At 40.3% G+C, this 21,579-nt stretch overlaps 2 protein-coding genes across 7 annotated transcripts in view; both read right to left on the reverse strand.

The window, feature by feature from the left end:
* Positions 1 to 1,899: 1,899 nt before the first annotated feature.
* Positions 1,900 to 9,521, reverse strand: LOC116328428 (tyrosyl-DNA phosphodiesterase 2-like). Of its 3 annotated transcripts, none has more exons than XM_031750227.2 (7): positions 9,394 to 9,521; positions 6,220 to 6,299; positions 5,981 to 6,130; positions 5,758 to 5,849; positions 5,178 to 5,296; positions 4,917 to 5,087; positions 1,900 to 4,830 (listed from the first exon to the last, which is right to left on the reverse strand). In XM_031750227.2, exons 2-7 carry the CDS (start codon positions 6,270 to 6,272, stop codon positions 4,549 to 4,551), a joined length of 867 nt encoding a protein of 288 aa, XP_031606087.2. In that variant the 5' UTR covers positions 6,273 to 6,299; positions 9,394 to 9,521; the 3' UTR covers positions 1,900 to 4,548. The 3 variants fall into 3 exon arrangements, with proteins under 3 accessions (XP_031606087.2, XP_039461185.1, XP_039461184.1); XM_039605251.1 differs by lacking the exon at positions 9,394 to 9,521 and adding an exon at positions 7,367 to 7,385; XM_039605250.1 differs by lacking the exon at positions 9,394 to 9,521 and adding an exon at positions 7,069 to 7,331.
* Positions 9,522 to 10,154: 633 nt separating this feature from the next.
* Positions 10,155 to 21,579, reverse strand: part of LOC116328415 (tyrosyl-DNA phosphodiesterase 2-like) — a 42,153-nt gene continuing 30,728 nt past the window's right edge. Inside the window, exons 1-7 of one of the 4 annotated variants that reach the window (XM_031750205.2) lie at positions 19,928 to 20,044; positions 16,155 to 16,237; positions 15,892 to 16,065; positions 15,677 to 15,768; positions 10,816 to 10,934; positions 10,556 to 10,726; positions 10,155 to 10,469 (exon numbers count right to left, since the gene is read on the reverse strand). In XM_031750205.2, coding sequence (XP_031606065.2) covers positions 10,188 to 10,469; positions 10,556 to 10,726; positions 10,816 to 10,934; positions 15,677 to 15,768; positions 15,892 to 16,065; positions 16,155 to 16,207 — 891 coding nt within the window. In that variant the 5' untranslated portion in view covers positions 16,208 to 16,237; positions 19,928 to 20,044 and the 3' untranslated portion in view covers positions 10,155 to 10,187. Of the gene's footprint in view, positions 10,470 to 10,555; positions 10,727 to 10,815; positions 10,935 to 15,676; positions 15,769 to 15,891; positions 16,066 to 16,154; positions 16,238 to 17,986; positions 18,006 to 19,927; positions 20,045 to 21,579 lie in introns of those variants that run through there. The other 3 variants (XM_039605244.1, XM_031750214.2, XM_039605243.1) reach the window with 3 other exon arrangements.

Consider the following 21,579-nt stretch of genomic DNA (forward strand, 5'->3'; position numbering starts at 1 on the left):
CGCAGTCTTTTCCAGGCTCGGGTCAGATCCGTGTCAGACCCATCATCATGTAACCCCACCTCGAAGGACAAACCCCATCCCAGAGCCTCTCCGCCAGCGCACGAACACGTCTGCACAAAACCAACAACATTCAATTTGACGGGCCTCAAATTAAAGGCCTCGTTCTCTACGAGGGGCTGCGCTTTGGAGGGAAAGCTCCAAAAATACTGAGAGGCTGTTGGTGTTCGACAACAGGGAAGGAAATACAAGAGTCTGTGAGATGATCTTGGAATTCGTCCATGCAGGCTTTCAGAGAGAAACTTATGGTGCGGATGTTTATGGATTTGTGGAGGAGGGAAATGATAGGCCTCTGGCAGAAGGATCCTCCTCGAGGCAGAGGGATAGATCATGTGACCACTTTCTTGGCACTGACAGCTGTTGCCTCCATCTGTACAGTAGATGACCTTATGCTGATCTTCTTCTCTGTACTCAAGTGTGACACCGCACTACTCTGCTGCACCGTACACATTGCAGTTGCAGAATAGAAAAGCTGACAGTGCTCTTCTTTTCTGCATTTAGCTTTGGGTAGACTGTTCCCCTAATAGCTGCTTAAATCATATTAACTTCACCCAGTAGTGCTTCTGCTGGTCCAGAACAGGTCTAATGATCAATTTTGATACTTTATAGAAAAACCGTTTCACAGGAGTAAAAAAAAAAGATCATATCCTTTAATAATGTTAGAATCCTGCTTTTATACCTTCCTAAAATGCTTGATTTGAATTTAATGTTAGGAACACTGTGATGGACCGAGCAGTGAAGGAAAGTCAGGTACAGGTTAAAGTCCCTAAAAAAGGTTTTTTATTTAACCCCCCAAAACAAACTTGGATAAATTATACAGAAAATCTGAATCTTAGGCCCATAAAAGACATCAAAGTAACAGAAATTGTAACAAAGTAACAGAAAGCTGTCAACAAATAATACTACCGACTCAAAAAAACTGAACTACTTAAACAAGACCAAGGGGAAACTTAAACAGTGGCTGATCAGCCCACAAAGACACAAAAAGGAAGGGAATTGGTAGATATTCCCGCTGTTTGTGACTGTAACTGCAGCCATCACAAACATGTTTCAGAAAATGTTGGGACGTGATCGTTGCTGTTTGTGGACCAGTTGCTGTAGTGCTGGAATCCAAATGTTTGCTCTTTGTTGTTTTAAAATAGGATTTCAGCTGTTTAACAGGACTGTGCACCAGTTGTTGTACATTTGTCATTTCATAATGCTCCAAATGTTTTCAGTGGGTGACAAGTCAGTACAGCCCCCGCACTCTTTTATTATGGAGAGGCATGCTGTTATTATGTGTTAAATGTGGTTTTGTTGGATTGTAGCATGTGTTTTGCTGCAAAATCTGGACACGTTCTTCATACTTACAGCCATCATGTGGCTTTTAAACGGTATGTTGGTAAAAGGCCTGATGGTCCCACTCGTCTTTTGCACCATTGGCCTGTCAGAGTTTGCTGTTTTGACGCATGTAATACAAAGCTCATAATTTTAGCATAATGTTTGATTAGTTTCTATTGAATTTCCTATTGTTGTTATGTTATTATGAATGTTATGTCTAAGTTTATGAATAGAAACACATAAAGATTACTCAACAATTTGTTCCATTTCACATTACATTATTGTATTGCAAGTCCCACAGACCAAAGTGCTGTGTGTAACAACAGGTTTCACAGAGAATGGTCTAAAAAGGATCCAACAGAGCACCTCTGCGATGAGGTGGAGCAGTAGATTGACTGTATGATGCCATCATGTCAATATGGACTGTGTTCCATGAAGAATTAAAGCAGTTGTGAAAGGGAAACGGGGTCCAACCCAGAACTAGCAAGGTTTTCCTAATGAAGTGTTGCTTGGGAATTAAAGTGGTCAGCAATATGAAAAGTTTTCATCATTTTAGGTTTCAACCCAATTCCCAAATACTTGCACAAAAAATAGGAATTAGAGAGATTTGAATTACATGAAACTCCAAAACCAAAAAAATCTGCATAATGCTTCAATAGAAGAGGATGTTTAGTCTTGAAGTGTTTGTGTTGCAGGCTTCAGATGAACTCAGCAGAGCTGGACGTATTTGGTCCATGTGTCCTTGCTAATCAGGGACCAGGGGACAAACGAGGGTGGGAGGCCTTTTCTGATGATGGCTGCTCCCAGGGAAAAGTCACATCTGTGTCCTCTCCTGAGGTCAGCTTTTCCTCACTGTGTGGCAGTGATATAAAAACTGTGCTGACTGCTCACCAAACAAACATGAGAAATGCACTCAGAGGCTGTATTACAGGGAGAAGTGGCGGGGTGGGGGGGTGCGTCCAGACAGGCTGTGCGAGGAGACAGATTACGTCTGGCTTCAGGGAGGAACTCATTGGATAGGATAACATCTTAAGACACCTTTTTCAAATCAGATATTTAACATTATTTTATATAGAAAAAAGGTAAAAACAAGCAGATGTTATTACAATTTTAATTATAAATGCTATAGTTATTTTTTTTACTAATCCTTTGGGCCTACTGTTACTATGTTATGCTGGGTTATTGATAAGAATTACCAATAGGCAGCAAATATGTCATGTTTAGCACAACCTTTGTCCTCATTTGCTGCAGACACGGTTTAATTATTAAAAAATCGTTGGTACAATTTTATCATGGCACCGAGCAATATCAATCAACCACAAGTGAAACTCGCAAGGATGCAGAGGCAGGTTTAAACATGCTAAAGCAGAGTGAGTGAAAACACATACTGTGTTAAAATGTCTTACAGATGGATGTAAAAAAGTCAGCTTATGCATTGAGTTAAATATTACGATCTCATCCTCATACTGGGATTACACCATTAAAGCAGACTTCCGTAAATTCAGAAAATGTGCAAATTCCTGTGCGCAAGGCCACACTGACAAATACATGTAAACGATTGCACACAAACACATTTCTCATACAGTCACAGCTAAAAGTTTTAGCAGTGACACAAATGTTTAATTTGATATGATTTGCCGCATCAGTTTTAGTACTTTTTCAATGTGTTTTTAATGACATACATTTCATACAATAAAAATATATATGTTCGTGTAGATACTGTAAACATTGTAGTTTGTTTGTGTATACATGTCTGCATATGTGGAATATACATATGTTCACATCTTGTCTGCACTTCAGATTAGATGCCAAAAAGCAATTCATTATTTGAGTTATAAACTGCTTTTGTGACGACTAATCGAATCGAATCAAGAATAGAACAATTATAAATAGTTTTAAGGATGTTATTGGCAAACAAATATTAAACAAATATAGAGCTGACACTGCTTCACAACATCTGCAATTCTATGTGGCCTGCTGGAAATAAGCTTCTGATATGCTGTGCTAGTGATGCTGTACAGGACACCACTCCTCTGGTGGCCGATTTTATTTTTAATATTTTGGGTCATTTTGAGCTTTTAGAACTTCCAGAGCTTCTGTTTAAGATTTTGTGGTTTGACAAATTTTATTGGGACTCCCTTGTATCCTCTTCTTGTCAAATCTTTATCTCTGTGAGTCCCTGTTACGCTAACTCCTTTTTTTTTCTGATAGTCACTGATCTTTTGTGCTTTGACTGCTTTTGGTATTGTCTTTATGTCTTGTTACCGTGATGTTTCCATTTGCCTTATTACCTGTTCTGTCTGTATATGTAACCTCAGTTTGGCTGTGTTTAAGCCCGAGAGCCTTCCCTCCTGATTTCTTATTTGTTTCTTTGGACTTTGGTATTTTATATTCTGGATCTGCATTAGCAACAATAAAGGCTATATATGTTTTGTTTTGTTTTGTTTTGTTTTATTGCTTTGTCAAGTCTGTCTGTCCTATCATCCTGCATTTCATGACTCCTCACATGAACAGATCAGGTCAACCCGTTTTTATATCCGTGTCTGCTCTTCCTGGAAATGATCTAGAAGATTAAGTTAATTGCAGATTGTCTGATGTTTTCTGATGTGAGCAGTTCACCTTCCTCTAAAACATGGGTTGTTTTCATAGTCTTGCTAATCAAGAGCTTCAGTCGTAAGTGTATAAAAAAAACCTCACTGCTTGAACAGTTGCTATTCAACTGTGTACTGCTCTCTAGTGGCCTGATGCTTGTATTACATACAGAGTAACATCCCAGTAGGGTTTCTCATGCTGTGTGTGGTGTTTTTCAGTCCCAACTCCATCCACTGAGGAAGATCATGTAACAAGGTTAAAAGCTGAAGAGCTGTCAGACTTCTGTTAATGGACTTTTCATCCATCAATGTAAGTTTATATTAAAACAAAGCAGACATAATTTATTGGTACTTTTCATATTCATATTCACATTTCGTATTCATATTTTTGTCATTTTAACCACATAAAACACTTAAGCAACCACACATTAGAGGATGAATTAAATTGAAGTGATTAAATAAGGATAAATAATTTACAGGCAATAAGAACATCTTCCTGCATAGCGTTACAGTAATTTCAAGAGCAGCTGATCTAAAGTAAAATGATTAACTGTCATGTTTCTGGTTGTTTTGTGTAGTTCTATTCTGCTGAGAAGGTGCAGTAGATTCCCCAGTGATCACTAGTGTAGCGGCCACAGTCCAGCTTCTCCAGCCCCACCAAGGCCATGTGATCAGGGGCCAGACGAGGGACTCCACGGTTGATAGCCGGGCGGAGGTAGATTCTGTCAAAGCGACAGCGAGCGACAAAGGGTAAAGTTTTGTTGGTGTTAGTAGTGGTGTCCCACGTGTAGCGGCAGTGCTCCTGCTTGCCCAGTCGCTCCCACACATCACAGACAGTTGCAGGCAGGCCCACCTTGGTCACCTAAGACGGATCCAGAGAAAACAGTTACTGTGATTACTTGTTACAAGATTACAGGCTGTATGTGAGTGGAAGGAGCAGTGTCTGACCTCCGCATCTCTCAGGTTTGTGTCTCCCCCAAACACAACGGTGACATCATCAGGTGCACGTTTAAACCTCCACTTCACCACATGCAGCTGATTCATACGCTCTTTAGAACATGCCTTACCGCTCTCAAGGTGGGATGTCATCAGGCACAGCTTCTGGCCGTCGACGATCACCTGATTTTTGTAAAGGAAAATGTTCCTGAGCGTCATGTTCAGCAGAGCTTATGCACACAAAGAAAATATCAGAGATGATTTTGCACACACCTGAGCGACAAGCAGGTTCCTCATCATCTGAGTGGTGCGATAAGCTACTATCTCACTCTCCACCAATGTGACTCGTGACTTTTTCAGCAACATCCCTGTGAAGTAACCTTCCTCAGCACCTGGTCAACACAAGTCAAGAGGAAGATGGAGACTTTTAAAGGCAAAGACCTTCAAAGGAAATCCTTTGTCAGGTGATCATGGGCTAGATTGCACATAATAACTGTGGAAGCACACAATATCACAGTGAATACACTGCTGCTATGATAGTGGGCTTATAGTGGGATTTATTCCACTCATCTCCAGCTCCATGTATTTGTTTTAAATCTCTACTAGGACAGCTTTGAATGATTCATTACTCAAAACAGTCTGAAACAAGCTGTTATGGCTCCTCCCCCTTCAAGCAGCCTTACTAGAGTTACTACTTCTAGAAAAAATACAAGAAATTCAAGTGTTTATAGCCTGAGCGTTGACACCTTTGTGAGACTACATGAAACCAAAGCAGTTCAAATGCATTCAGCCATTAATCACCATTTGATCATTCATACCTGTACTTTTCCTACCTGTATCTGACATACTGTACCTTCAATCATCAGGTAGCTCTCAAACCGTTTCTTCAAGAACTGGACATAAGGGTCAATGAGCTCCTGCAGGAACACCACATCAGGGTTGTATCTACATTTGCAAAGATTTACTTTTATAATATTAACTGTCACATATATGCAGCCTTTAGCAAAATGTTGCATCTCCAACAACATTTCCCCCAAATGATGCCTAAAAGTATGAAAAGTGTAACACATGCTTACAAGTTTAAATATTTAACCAGGCCTCTGGCACGCTCTGGAAGTTTTTCCCCATTAATCCCTTCCACATTCCAGGTGATCAGGGACAGTTTAAAATCCTTTTTGTCTGAGGGTTTCTGTGCGGCATCTGGACTGTCATCAGCCAATTCCATCCTGCAAATTTTTCACACAGTCAGTCAGCTCAAATACAAAGAGTCATAGGTAACCTTCACCACACGTAGGAGAACAGACAGCAGACTTACCAGTCATCTGGAGTAGTATCTTCACCACTGTGTGTTTCAGAGTCACTCTCCATGTCGGCTTCAAACTAGTTCAAGGCTCTCTGAAAGAAACGTGACTGGAAGGTTATGCTTTCTATTCATTCACTATAACTTAAAGAGGGCTTGGCTGCAAATACACCCAGGCATGTCAACATACTATGATTCATAGTATGTTGATTCATAGTAGTATTCCAACCTTTAATAAACATAGCTACAGAAAAAGGCCAATGACCACACAAAAGCAAACAAACCAACAACAGAGGTTCAGCATGTATCACAAAACAAAGAAATTAAGGTTTGATACAACACCACAACAGGTTTAAAAAGTGTGCAATGTACACAATATACAGAAATCAGTGTCTTCAATGATGACATATAGCCCATTTAATACTTAGTTAAATGTCCCTTAGCAAGTTGTAATTTGTCCAGACTCTTTTGGTAGCCATCAACAAGCTTCTGGCATAAATCTGACTGGATATTTGACCACACCTCTTGGCAACAAGTTAATTTAATGTACAGAATGGGGATTGGGCATTAGGGAAGTATAAATATGGATGGAGGTTGCAAATAGTTATTAACTGGTTTTATATAAGTATATTATTATATATGTATTTATTTTTGTGGGTATAAGAAACTTCTTATGGTGTTTTCCCAATAGTATTAAAGCACATGTGGTCTTAGTGTGGTGCTGGTGTTGTTGGGGCTGAGTTGTGTTGGAATCTGTCTGTGGAGGCTGACGGCCAGAAGTGTTTGTCTTGTCGTCTGTTGGAAAAATAAATGTGCTTCACTTTCAAAATGCCTCTTGGAGTTGTGATTTAATCATTCTCCTACCTGGGCCCGTCCACCAAGCTCACACCCAGGAACCACCAAAGCTCAAGCTTCCATGAACTACAAACTGTTGGAACACCAGCATCACCGTCTCACTGCTCCAAAATCAACAGCTTCAAGCTCTGCTGAAGTTTTATAGCTGCCCACATAGGCAAGCCAAATATTTACAATTTCAATTAAATTCTGTTTTATTTATACACTGGAAAATCACAACAACAGTCGCCTAAAGGGCGCTTTGTATTGTAAGGTAGAGTCTATAATAATGCATTCAGAAAAAAAAACCCAACAATCATATGACCACCTATGAGCAAACACTTTGGGAAGTCCCTTTTAACAGGAAGAAACATCCAGCAGAACCAGGCTCGGGGAGCGACAGCCATTTGCCGTGACCGGTTGGGGTGAGGGGAGGAAGACAGGACAAAAGACATGCTGTGGAAGAGAGACAGAGATTAATAACAAGTATGATTCAATGCAGAGAGGTCTATTAACATATAGTGAGTGAGAAAGGTGACTGAAGAAGAAATACTCAATGCATCATGGGAATTCCCCAGCAGCTTACACCTATTGCAGGATAATCAAAGGGAGGATTAATGGTCACCTGATCCAACCCTAACTATGTGCTTTAGCAGTCTGGAGGAAGGTTTTATGGTCAAATGAATCAAAGACTGAGCTTGTTGGACACAATGACAAGAGGCGGATTTGGAGGAGTAGTCTGCTGTCATGCATGGTGGTGGTAGCATCGTGCTCTGCTGTGTTTTGTTGCCAGTGCATAAAGTGGATGGAATATTCAAGGAGGACTACCTCCAAATTCTTCAACTTCACCTCAAATCAACAGCTAGAGGGTTGAAACTTTGACACAGTTGGGTGTTCCAACAGGACAATGACCCCAAACACATCAAAACTGGTTCTGAATGCATAAAGCAGTCTAACATTGAGCATCTGGACTGGCCTCCCCAAAGCCCCGACATCAACCCTATTAAAGACTTTTTGGTTTATACTTAAAAGCTGAATCTGATCCACGAAACCAACCAATTTAATTGTAGGTAGACTAAGCCTACATTTGAATCATGTTGTTGCATTAATTGTTTCCTTTTTCTCAGGCCATTAAACAGCATCCGAACTACAGCTGAAAGAATAAAAAACTAAAACTGTGTTATGCAAATCTAAACATGAATAGATTGCTTTATTATTATTTCATTAGATTCTCTGTGCCTGAATCTAATGGTTTGATTCAGCTGCCTGAATGACAGCTTTATAAAATAAAGCATGAGTGGATAGTTTCTCCACTACATCACTGATCAGCCCAACAGATTTTACTGTAAGATTTACAGATGAAAGACTTAATTCCATACGTTCGCTCCGTCAGCTGATTTAGGAAACATGCCCATTTAAACTGGTGATAGTCACAGTTTAGTCAGGAGCGAACAGCCTGACTAAACAGCACACTGGCTGACAGAGACCACCATTCAGTGAAAATGACAAATCTGCGGATGCAACATCTGGAACTCGCAGAGTGGATTATTTTAACAAATATAACTAGTTAACCTGAAACAGAGGTGTAGACCAAAAAGTGACTGTCCATTTTTAAACTGCTGTAAATGACTTGTTGGCCTATAATATTTGATATATATGTCAAATGTATCCCTCATGAATGATATCAGGTCATTGTGAGCCACAAATGTGAGAACTAGAAAAGTTTGGCTTACAAAACCTGTGCTGGCAAATGGTATGGGCACTGTAACCAATTTTAGATCACTTTAATGGTTAATTGCATTGTTCAAGTATAAAACAAGTAGAAAATTTAGATATTCACATTAATTGAGAGTTGTTTGTGCAGACTTAGTGGAAGGCGGTGTGCAGGAATGTGGGAGTGAACCAGAGCAAGGTTGAAAAACAATAGCTCTCACAGGTAGATGCTGCCTCAGATGCATGAAACTAGATAACACGTTAGGGAGAGGCAGGCCAGTATGTGTGTGAGAGAGAGAGAGAAGAGACAGTCAGACAGTGACAGGAGAGGCAGGTTTCCATCCCTAGGTGAAGCTGCACTCGATGGAAGAGGAGAAGAGCACCAAGCGGTTGGGACCAACTCGTGTGCCAATAAGTGGGGCTAAACTGGAAACCACAGCCCTCCCCAACTTTTTTTTTTTTTTTTTTTTTGACCAAAGAGATAGAAGCACATTCTCTTTTATAAATTTGTGTACCCCGAAGTTGAGGCTATCTTACTTTTCCTGTCAGGACCCTGGCTACCCCAGTGGGTTCTCTCTCTCTCTCCCCCCATCTGTATTGTGAGCAGGATCATCCCTGGGCTGCACTCTTCACCCAACTCACCTGTGGCTGGTTTCCCACTTGTGGAAGATGAGCAATCACAGCTCCTACTTAAGGCATGGATGGACAGCCATTTATCGCTGGAATGTTGAACTACTTTGTCAGTGAAACCCTGGCTCTTTACTTAGTTGACTTCTCAAGAGTTTCCTTGTGGCTTCTCCCAGTGACCCTTGCCCTCCTTGCGTGCAGGTTGAGGTTTTCTCCTCGTCGTCGTATCCTGGAGTGTTGAACAAGGGAGAGAGTCCCCCTACCCCCATCATATGTGTGTAGTGGTTAAAATTGGACTCACCATTACGACTTCCCATAACACTTCTTTCAGTCCTGTAAGTCACTGTTTAAACAGTTGCTGTTCAACTGTGTACTGCTCTCTAGTGGCCTGATGCTTGTATTACATACAGAGTGACTTCCCAGTAGGGTTTCTCATGCTGTGTGTGGTGTTTTTCAGTCCCAACTCCATCCACTGAGGAAGATCATGTAACAAGGTTAAAAGCTGAGGAGCTGTCAGACTTCTGTTAATGGACTTGTCATCCATCAATGTAAGTTTATATTAAAACAAAGCAGACATAATTTATTGGTACTTTCCATATTCATATTCACATTTTGTATTCATATTTTTGTCATTTTAACCACATAAAACACTTAAGCAGACACACATTAGAGGATAAAACTGATTAAATTAAGATAAATAATTTACAGGCAATAAGAACATCTTCCTGCATAGCATTACTCTGATTTAAAGAGCAGCTGATCTAAAATAAAATGCTTAACTGTCATGTTTCTGGGTGTTTTGTGTAGTTCTATTCTGCTGAGAAGGTGCAGTAGATTCCCCAGTGATCACTAGTGTAGCGGCCACAGTCCAGCTTCTCCAGCCCCACCAAGGCCATGTGATCAGGGGCCAGACGAGGGACTCCACGTCTGATAGCCGGGCGGAGATAGATTCTGTCAAAGCGGAAGCGAGCAGTTGTAGAAATATTCTGGTTGGTGTTAGTAGTGGTGTCCCACGTGTAGCGGCAGTGCTCCTGCTTGCCCAGTCGCTCCCACACATCACAGACAGTTGCAGGCAGGCCCACCTTGGTCACCTGAGACGGGTCCAGAGAAAAGAGTTACTGTGATTACTTGTTACAAGATTACAGGCTGTATGTGAGTGGAAGGAGCAGTGTCTGACCTCCGCATCCCTCAGGTTTGTGTCTCCCCCAAACACAACGGTGACATCATCAGGTGCATGTTTAAACCTCCGCTTCACCACATGCAGCTGATTCATACGCTCTTTAGAATTTGCCTTAAAGCTCTCAAAGTGGGATGTCATCAGGCACAGCTTCTGACCGTTGACGATCACCTGATTTTTGAAAAGGAAAAATGTTCCTGAGCATCATGTTCAGCAGAGCTTATGCACACAAAGAAAATATCAGATTATGGTGCACACACCTGAGCGACAAGCAGGTTTCTATTCATCTGGGTGGTGCGATAAGCTACTATCTCACTCTCCACAAATTTGACTCGTGACTTTTTCAGTAACATCCCTGTGAAGTAACCTTTCTCACCACCTGGTCAACACAAGGCAAGAGGAAGATGGAGACTTTTAAGCTTTGGTTCCCCTTCAAAAAACATCTTTTGTCAAGGCATCCTGATGCACACAAGCCTAAATATCATGTGCATACTGTATGTGTACACAGATATTTATAAACTTTAACAATTTGATTTACCTCCCACCCCCCTTTGAAAGGCAGGTTCTCATGTATACCAATGATCATGGGCTAGATTGCACATAATAACTGTTGAAGCACACAATATCACAGTGAATACACTGCTGCTATGATAGTGAGGCATGATGAACCAAAGAAGCCTCTTGGATGAGAGGTGAAGGGTCTTCAAGAAATTCAAAGAAGTCCAATCACTTTTTTTCCAAGCTCTTTAGATGACCAAGTCCTGGACACCTGAGAACCTACACAGACTATTTACTTGACAGAACTCCTTGGATTTACCAGTAATCAGAACAATCGGAAAGTTCCAGGAACTCGGTGGGGATAAAAAAGGGAATTGCAGATTTACAGAAGTTGGAGCTATTTCTAAAAACCTCAGATTCCATGGTCATCCCTTCAAGTTATTTGACTGTATCACCATTTTGAATCTTCTTCCAGACCTTGTCTGGAAGTTGGTTTCAAAAAATTATTTAAAAAAACATTAAGAAATCAGCATCATTTACTTTTTGAGTATTTTACATTAAATCATAAAACAAAAATAAATAAATACATAAAAAAAATGTGAAAAAGTAAATATTGTATTATAATTCCTGCTTATTATTAAAATGAACCCTTTCATGCATGAATTATGACAACCTCAAGACAGATTTTTTTCTTAAGTATTTTTATTATCTTTAGGCATGAAAATCCATCATAGTATCAGTACATACAAATGAATCAGCACCCCCAGGCTAACTATTAGAATCCTCGAAACAGCAATTTTCAAAAACCTGCTTATTAATCAAACAAAGACCAAGACAGACTTTTCATTGATTTGAAAGCCTGATGAAGCCTGATAGAAGTTTAAGAATATAATCGACCCACTGTTATCATCTTCAATGCCCTGTACCAACATAGAGCAGAACAGCTACCTGAACGCTACTCCAACAGAGGTCGATTATCTTGTTAATAATGTTAATCATCTTACTATTCATCACTGATTGAAGAAAATAAGAACAACCCTGGGTTTCTCTTCAGCACTGTAGCCAGGCTGACAAAAAGTCAGAGCTCTGTTGAGCCAACCATCCCTTTATCGTTAACTAGTAATGACTTCATGAACTTCTTCACAAATAAAATTTTAACCATTAGAGAAAAAATTACTCATAATCGTCTCATAGATGTAACATTATCTACAGCTACTTTCAGTACAATTGATATTCATTTAGACTCTTTTTCTCCAATTGATCTTTCTGAGTTAACTTCAATAATTACTTCCTCCAAACCATCAACGTGTCTTTTAGACCCCATTCCTACAAAACTGCTCAAAGAAGTCCTGCCATTAATTAATGCTTCTGTCACGCAGGCGAAAATGGACTCAGGCGCAGACCAGCTGAACTAGAATAGCAGTCGTCAATTTATTTACAAAACACCACGTGAAAGTATATACAGTGTACAGGGCAGGGGATATGCAACGGTCCAGGGGGAAAAGGGGAGAAAGTCCAAAACATGCTCCACTCATTCGCTCCTTCCCAGTTTGGCTTCGGCACTCTTCTGCCTCCAAACACGCTCCGCTCACTCGCTCCTCTTGTATTGTTTTCCCACACGTTTGTTTGCACACTCACTCTCACTTCACGCCACGCCACGCCACGCCACCAGGGAAACAGATCGGGGGTACAGACGAGTCCGAGAACGAGAGTAACTCAACGATCCAGCGAAGAAGCCTTCTGAGTCCTCAGCTTAAATAGCTCAGGAGTCCAGGTAATCAGGTGAATTCCCAGCAGGTGCGTGGGCCAAGGGCGCGAGCCCAGCTGAGCTCCGCCCAGGCAGACAGGTGAGAGACAGGAGAGGGAGAGAGAGAGACACAAACTAAAAACAACATGTAGCCTGAAACCTAGGTCCACCAAGGATACACAGAGACCATGACAGCTTCAATCTTAAATATGATCAACCTATCTCTAATAATCGGCTATGTACCACAGGCCTTCAAGCTGGCAGTAGTTAAACCTTTACTTAAAAAGCCATCCCTAGACCCAGCTGTCTTAGCTAATTATAGGCCAATCTCCAACCTTCCTTTCATATCAAAAATCCTTGAAAGAGTAGTTGTCAAACAGCTAACTGATCATCTGCAGAGGAATGGCTTATTTGAGTTTCAGTCAGGTTTCAGAGCTCATCACAGCACAGAAACAGCTTTAGTGAAGGTTACAAATGATCTTATTGTGGACTTATCTCTGTGCTAACCTGTAGACCTCAGTGCAGTATTTAATACTGTCGACCATGATATCCTATTAGAGCGATTAAAGCACGCTGTAGGCATTACAAGTACCGCGCTGCAGTAGTTTGTATCATATCTATCTAATAGAGTCCAATTTGTTCATGTAGATGAAGAGTCCTCTTCACACACTGAGGTTAATTATGGAGTTCCGCAGGGTTCAGTGCTAGGACCAATTCTGTTAACTTCCCTTAGGTAGTATCATCAGAAGGCATAGCATACATTTTCACTGCTATGCTATGACACCCAACCTTATCTATCCATGAAGCCAGGTAACACACACCAATTACTTAACCTGCAGGAATGTCTTAAAGACATAAAGACCTGGATGGCCTCTAATTTTCTGCTTCTAAATTCAGATAAAACTGAGGTTATTGTACTCGGCCCTGAAAATCTTAGAAATATGGTATCTAACCAGATTCTTATTCTGGATGGCATTACCTTGGCTTCCAGTAACACTGTGAGGAACCTTGGAGTCATTTTTCACCAGGACATGTCCTTCAATGCACATATTAAACAAATATGTAGGACTGCTTTCTTCCATTTGCGCAATATCTCTATGTGGCGGGGCATCGGCGGCGGTGCCGCTGCATGGCATCTGCAGTCACGCCTCGTCGGGTTAGTGTGCTGGGTCCTGAATTCCAGTGTTGTTGTTAGTATGTGTTTGGCTGGCAACTGGAAAGCTGCAGCCGTGTGTGTTTGTAAACAGCGACCAGTGTGTAAATAAAGTTAACGCTGAAAAGCAGAAATAGTTTGCCAGGTCTGCCACGGTTATATTACACTCTAACATTAGAAATATTCTGTCCCAGAGTGACGCTGAAAAAACTAGTTCATGCATTTATTATTTCTAGGCTGGACTACTGTAATTCATTATGATCAGGATGTCCTAAAAACTCCCTGAAAAGCCTTCAGTTAAGTAAATGCTGCAGCAGGAGTACTGACAGGGACTAGAACGAGAGAGCATATTTCTCCTGTTTTGGCTTCCCTTCATTGGCTCCCTGTTAAATCCAGAATTGAATTCAAAGTCCTGCTCCTCACATACAAGGTCTTAAATAATCAGGCCCCATCTCATCTTAATGACCTTGTAGTACCATATCACCCTATTAGAGCACTTCGCTCTAACACTGCAGACTGACTTGTTGTTCATAGAGTATTTAAAAGTAGAATGGGAGTTTTCAGAGATACACAATGTTAAATTTGATCCTTCTGCTATAAATCTTTGGAGTGATACCTCAAAACGTCACTCTGCCAAAATACTATTCAAATTCTATAGCCTTTGCTTCACTCATTGCAAGGTACCTTACACATTTAAGATGGAAGCAGGAAGCTCCTCCCACACATGAACAGTGGCTTGCAGAGCTCATGAGCTTTTTGCATTTGGAAAAGATGATATACACTGGCAGGTTCAACCGCCAAATTTCTTTAGTGTGGCAGCCATTTCTAATGTACATAGAAACATTTAAAATAATCACCTTATCATGTCTTGGTAACAAATCTCTACATCGCTATCATAGTTAACTGTACACCGAATGTCCTTTATAAATTTTATTTGTATATTTGTGTGGGTTTTTTGTTTGTTTGTTTGTTTTCTCTTTCTTTCTGTTATCTTGTGGACTATTGTAAATAATGAACAGCAAAGTACTGTATGTTCAAAGTTTCGCAAATAACATGCTGTTGTACCTAAAAAGTAATTTTATTTTAAAAAGAAAGTAGAATGGGAGGGAGAGCCTTCAGTTTTCAAGCCCCTCTTCTGTGGAACCAGACCTTGAATCCTCCATTAGTTATCCTGCAATAGGTGTAAGCTGCTGGGGAATTCCCATGATGCATTGAGTATTTCTTCTTCAGTCACCTTTCTCACTCACTATGTGTTAACAGACCTCTCTGCACTGCATCATACTTGTTATTAATCTCTGTCTCTCTTCCACAGCATGTCTTTTGTCCTGTCTTCCTCCCCTCACCCCAACAGGTCTGAGCCTGGTTCGAAACTGAGTGTTTAGAGCCTGAATAATTTGAAACTGGAGGATCCATCATAGTAACAGTACATACAGTATGTGCTGGATGTGAGTGAAAATCAAGAAAATCAAAACAGGCCCAAAATATTGAGCTTCTCCAAAGTTTATTCCATGGCCTGTGTAATAATCTGGTAGTGTTGGTACAACAGTCAGGTTTTATAAAAACAGTAAAGGAAGAACACAGATGTTACTAATATTGAGTCCCTAACAGCTCTCTTCATGTGTGACACTACGTGAAACCAAAGCAGTTCAACTGCATTCAGCCATTAATCACCATTTGATGATTCATATCTGTACTTTTCCTACCTGTATCTGACATACTGTACCTTCAATCATCAGGTAGCTCACAAACCGTTTCTTCAAGAACTGGACATAAGAGGGAATGAGCTCCTGCAGGAACACCACATCAGGGTTGTATCTGCATTTACAAAGATTTACTTTTATAATATTAACTGTCACATATATGTAGCCTTTAGCAAAATGTTGCATCTCCAGCAACATTTTCATGCCTAAAAGTGTGAAAAGTGTAACACCTTCTTACAAGTTTAAATATTTAACCAGGCCTCTGGCACGCTCTGAACGTTTTTCCCCATAAATCCCTTCCACATTCCAGGTGATCAGGGACAGTTTAAAATCCTCTTTTTCTGAGGGTTTCCGTGTGGCAGCAGGACTGTTGGCTGGACTGGCATCTGGACTGGCATCAGCCAATTCCATCCTGCAAATTTTTCACACAGTCAGTCAATGAAAACACAAAGAGTCATAGGTAAACTTCACCACACGTAGGAGAACAGACAGCAGACTTACCAGTCATCTGGAGTAGTATCTTCACCACTGTGTGTTTCAGAGTCACTCTCCATGCCTGCTTCAACAAATTAGTTCAAGGCTCTCTGAAAGAAAAGTGACAGGAAGGTTATGCTTTCTATTCATTTACTATAACTTAAAATGGGCTTCCCTGCAAATAAACCCAGGTAGTTTCTCAGTATGCTTATTTGACTTTTTGTGTCCTTGGTTGCAAACAAATATGGTTCAAAGTATGTTGAAATGTTGCAGCTCCACCCCTTCTATCAATTCCAACCCATTCTGGGTTGCATAATTCTTTCCCCAAGCTTTAATAAACATACGTAGAGAGAAAGGTCAATGAACAGACAAAAGCAAACAAAGCAACAACAGAGGTTCAGTAAGTATCACAATATGTAAATGCAAGCAAGCAAAAAAACAAAAACAAAGAAATAAAAGGTTTGATTCAACACCACCACAGATTTCAAAAGTGTACAATTAAATCAAAGTTATGAGAGGTGAATTTTTCTAAACAGATTGGGCTTTAAAATAAATACATATATGCATTAAAAACATATAAAAATATTAACCAAAGGAGGGACGAAAGCCTGTCATGGCCAGACCCAGGGTTCATGTGTTTTTTGGGCTTGTCAATATTTCTTGGGTTTATCTTGAGCTGGCAGCCCTCGCTGGTCGCCCTGCCCATGTGTCTGTTTATCAGCTGATTATCATCACGGGCAGTCTCCTTCTTAACTGTGGGGCTGAGCTTCAGTCAACCCTGGATCACTGAGTTTACTCAGCAGTACATCCCCGGCTTTATAGTGAAGACTTTGTCTTGCCAGGATTTGGGAACGGAGTATTTCAGGGGAGCAGGGCCACTGTACAGTTTGGGATTTGGAGTTTCACGATTCACGCCAAGGACACGAGCACTCTGTGGGATTGTAGAGAAATCGCCACGGGAGCCACGGTGCGGGGATTGTCACGTTGTTGTTCACCTTTCTTCACTAATCCACATCCTATTTTGCTATCATCTGTTCTATTTCAAACTCAAAGAATTATATTCCTTTTTAACCTGACTTAGAAAATATTCTTTTAATAACATATTTTAAATTGAAAACCTTTGTTACAGAAATCAGCGTCTTCAGTGATGACATATAGCCCATCTAATATTTGGTTAAATGTCCCTTAGCAAGTTGTAATTTGTCCAGACTCTTTTGGTAGCCATCAACAAGCTTCTGGCATAAATCTGGCTGGATATTTGACCACACTTCTTGGAAACAAAGTTAATTAAAATTGGTTGGTTTTGTGGCTCAGATTCAGCTTTTAAGTATAGACCAAAAGTCTTTAATAGGGTTGATGTCGGGGCTTTGGGGAGGCCAGTGCAGATGCTCAATGTTAGACTGCTTTATGCATTCAGAACCAGTTTTGATGTGTTTGGGGTCATTGTCCTGTTGGAACACCCAACTGTGTCAAAGTTTCAACCCTCTAGCTGTTGATTTGAGGTGAAGTTGAAGAATTTGGAGGTAGTCCTCCTTTAATATTCCACCCACTTTGTGCACTGGCAACAAAACACAGCACGATGCCACCACCACCATGCTTGACAGCAGACTACTCCTCCAAATCCGCCTCTTGTCATTGTGTCCAACAAGCTCAGTCTTTGATTCATTTGACCATAAAACCTTCCTCCAGATTGCTAAAGCACATAGTTAGGGTTGGATCAGGTGACCATTAATCCTCCTTTGATTATCCTGCAATAGGTGTAAGCTGCTGGGGAATTCCCATGATGCATTGAGTATTTCTTCTTCAGTCACCTTTCTCACTCACTATATGTTAATAGACCTCTCTGCATTGAATCATACTTGTTATTAATCTCCGTGTCTCTTCCACAGCATGTCTTTTGTCCTGTCTTCCTCCCCTCACCCCAACCGGTCTGAGCTTGGTTCTGCTGGATGTTTCTTCCTGTTAAAAGGGAGTTGCCAAAGTGTTTGCTCATAGATGGTCATATGATTGTTGGGTTTTTGTCTGCATGTATTGTTGTAGGCTCTACCTTACAATATAAAGTGCCTTAAGGTGATTGTTGTTGTGATTTTCCACTGTATAAATAAAACAGAATTGAATTGAAATTAAACCGATTTGGCTTGTCTATGTGGGCAGCTACAAATTCCAGTCGAGCTTGAAGCTGTTGATTTTGGAGCAGTGAGACGGTGACGCTGGTGTTCCAACAGTTTGTAGTTCATGGCAGCTTGAGCTTTGGTGGTTCCTGGGTGTGAGCTTGGTGGACGGGCCCAGGTAGGAGGCATTTTGAAAGTGAAGCACATTTATTTTTCCACCAGACAACAAGACAAACACTTCTGGCCATCACCCTCCACAGACAGATTCCAACACAACTCAGCCCCAACAACACCAGCACCACACTAAGACCACATGTGCTTAAATACTATTAGGAATACACCGTAAGACGATTCAAAGTGTGTTCGCACAAGTGTGTACCCACAAAAATAAATACATAAATAATTGTATACATGTATAAAACCCTTTACTAAACTATTTGAAATCTCCATCTATATTTACAAACCCCCTAATGCCTAATCCCCATTCTGTACGTGTGGATATTAATTGCAGGTAGACTAAGCCTACATTTGAATCATGTTGTTGCATTAATTGTTTGATTGCTCTCAGGCCATTAAATACTATCTTAACTAGTGATGTGCGATACCACTGATTTCCTTTCCGATCCGATACCAAGTAAAATTCAGGGTGGTATCGACGATACTGATCCGATACTTTGTACAAAAACGTATTTTATTTATTGTATCGTTTCTTGTATCTCAAATTATAGCTTCATAATGATTACAGGACATTAGACTACTTGTTCTTATCGCTTGACAATGCAGAATTATCATATAGAAATAAAAAAACTGAAGTTGTGCGCTATTTGAACACATTTCCTGCCTGCAGCACTAAAGGACTCCGCGAGAGACGTCTGTCTCGCCCTAGCAGCACCTGTCCCTGTCCACTCCTCCTCTTCAGTTCGCCTCAACATACGCTCTTCATATTCTGTGATATGATTTTCTGTGAGGTATTTGACAAGGTTAGTGATGTTGCCACAACACCTCACTGTCTTGCCACATGTATCGCAAACCACGTCTCAGCTGTTTGTGGAGGTAAAATACGTCCACACATGACTCCATTTACAATCAGTCATTGTTGTGAGTGCGCAGGCCAGGGCTGCTACACATTTATACAGCCGTATTTTGCATATGATTGTGAAAGGCAGAAGAGGAAGTAGTTCCTTCAAATGTAGACAATCTGAATGATATAGTTTCTTTCCACTGTGTTCCAGTTAATGATAAACTACAAATCTACCCTAAATTACTAAAATATCGATATTTTAATATGAGAATCAATTCTAGAACATAAATGACTGGTATCGGAGGAATCAATATTTCAGTATCGATCCGCACATCACTAATCTTAACTACAGCTGAAAGAATAACAAATAAAAACTGTCTTATGCGAGTTTAAACATGAATAGGCTGCTTGATTATAACTCATTAGATTCTCTGTGCCTGAATGACAGAGTTATGTTTATAAGTTTCTTAATTCAAACAAGTTTTCCGACTTCTCTTCCTGGCATCAATTGGTGGAACTTTTTTTTTTTTTTTTAATTTTAGCTCTGTTCCAGTCTTACTGATCAAAATGACTTTCAGTCTGTAATAAGTGTGTAACCACTTCATATTTGAAATTCTTTAAATAATAATAATTTTTAAAAAACGAAAGTATTCAGCCTGATATCGTACCTCGGTGTTTCTGTAAAATAAACCACGAGATGACACTGTCTCCACTACGCCACAGATCAGCTCGGCAGACTCCCAAATTTACCTTCACACAGCCTGTTCACCCGTCAGCTGATTAACAACTACTGCTGATTTAGGAAACACGCCCACTTAAACTCCTGATAATCAAATTAAGGTCGAAGTTCTGGCTCCACCCATTCTATAAAGTCAAGGCAAGGTAAGTCAAGTATATTTATATAGCACAATTCAACAGCAAGGTGATTCAAAGGGCTTTTCAGACACATTAAAAAACAAAAACAAATAAAAGCATGATTTAAAATGAAAAAAAAGAAAGGTAGATAAAATCAGTAGTTAAAATGTAAGTTTTGAAATTTAAGCTGAAAAGTAAAACAGTGCGGATTTGGTGCTTTATTCAAATGCAGCTGAGAATAGGTGAGTCTTCAACCTGGATTTAAATAAACTGAGTGTTTCAGCTGATCTGAGGCTTTCGGGGAGTTTGTTTCAGATATATGGAGCATAAAAGCTGAATGCAGCTTCTCCGTGTCTGGTTCTGACTCTGGGAACTGATAAAAAAAACTGGATCCAGATGACCTGAGGGATCTGGAAGGTTCATACTGGGTCAGGAGGTCACTGATGTATTTTGGTCCTAAACCATTCAGAGCTTTATAGACCAGCATCAGAACTTTAAAGTCTATCCTCTGACGGACAGACAGCCAGTGTAAAGACCTCAGAGCTGGACTGATGTGGTCCACCTTTTTGGTCTTAGTGAGGACTCGAGCAGCAGAGTTCTGAATAAGCTGTAGCTGTCTGACTGATTTTTTAGGTAGACCTGTAAATATGCTGTTACACTAATCAAGCCTACTAAAGATGAATGCATGGACTAGTTTTTCCAGGTCCTGTTGAGACATCAGATCTTTTATCCTTGAAATATTCTCGAGGTGATAGTAAGATGGAACCTTAAAGAAAGGTAGTATAACTTTTTTACCCAAACTTTAATCAATATACATACAGATAAAGACCAATGAACAGAGAAAAGCAAACAAAGCTGACTTTTTCCAAACAGATTTGAGTTTGAAATAACTACATTTATTAATTACAAACTTTATTACAACAAATAGAAATATTAACCAGGGGTGGGGGCTTTCCATCCTTAATAAAACATGCCAAATTTTATTTCCTTTAATGTCACACAAAACACAAACACATGTGGCAAAATCACTTTTTACCACGTCTAAGGTGTACCCTGCCTCTTGCCCTATAATAGCTGGGATAGGCTCCAGCCCTTGAATTGGATAAACAGAAGAGAGTGGATGGATGGTACTGCATGTAGCTGTTAAAACAGTGGATCAACAACTTCAGGCTACGTGTGTAGCTGTTAAAAGTTGGACTCACCATTACGACTTCTCATAACACTACTTTCAGTCCTGTAAGTCAGTGTTTAAACAGTTGCTATTCACCTGTGTACTGCTCTCTAGTGGCCTGATGCTTGTATTACATACAGAGTGACATCCCAGTGGGGTTTCTCATGCTGTGTGTGGTGTTTTTCAGTCCCAACTCCATCCACTGAGGAAGATCATGTAACAAGGTTAAAAGCTGAGGAGCTGTCAGACTTCTGCTAATGGACTTTTCATCCATCAATGTTCCAGTTCATATCA

Source organism: Oreochromis aureus, linkage group 22 (assembly GCF_013358895.1).
Source record: "Oreochromis aureus strain Israel breed Guangdong linkage group 22, ZZ_aureus, whole genome shotgun sequence".
NCBI classification, from domain to species: Eukaryota; Metazoa; Chordata; class Actinopteri; order Cichliformes; family Cichlidae; genus Oreochromis; species Oreochromis aureus.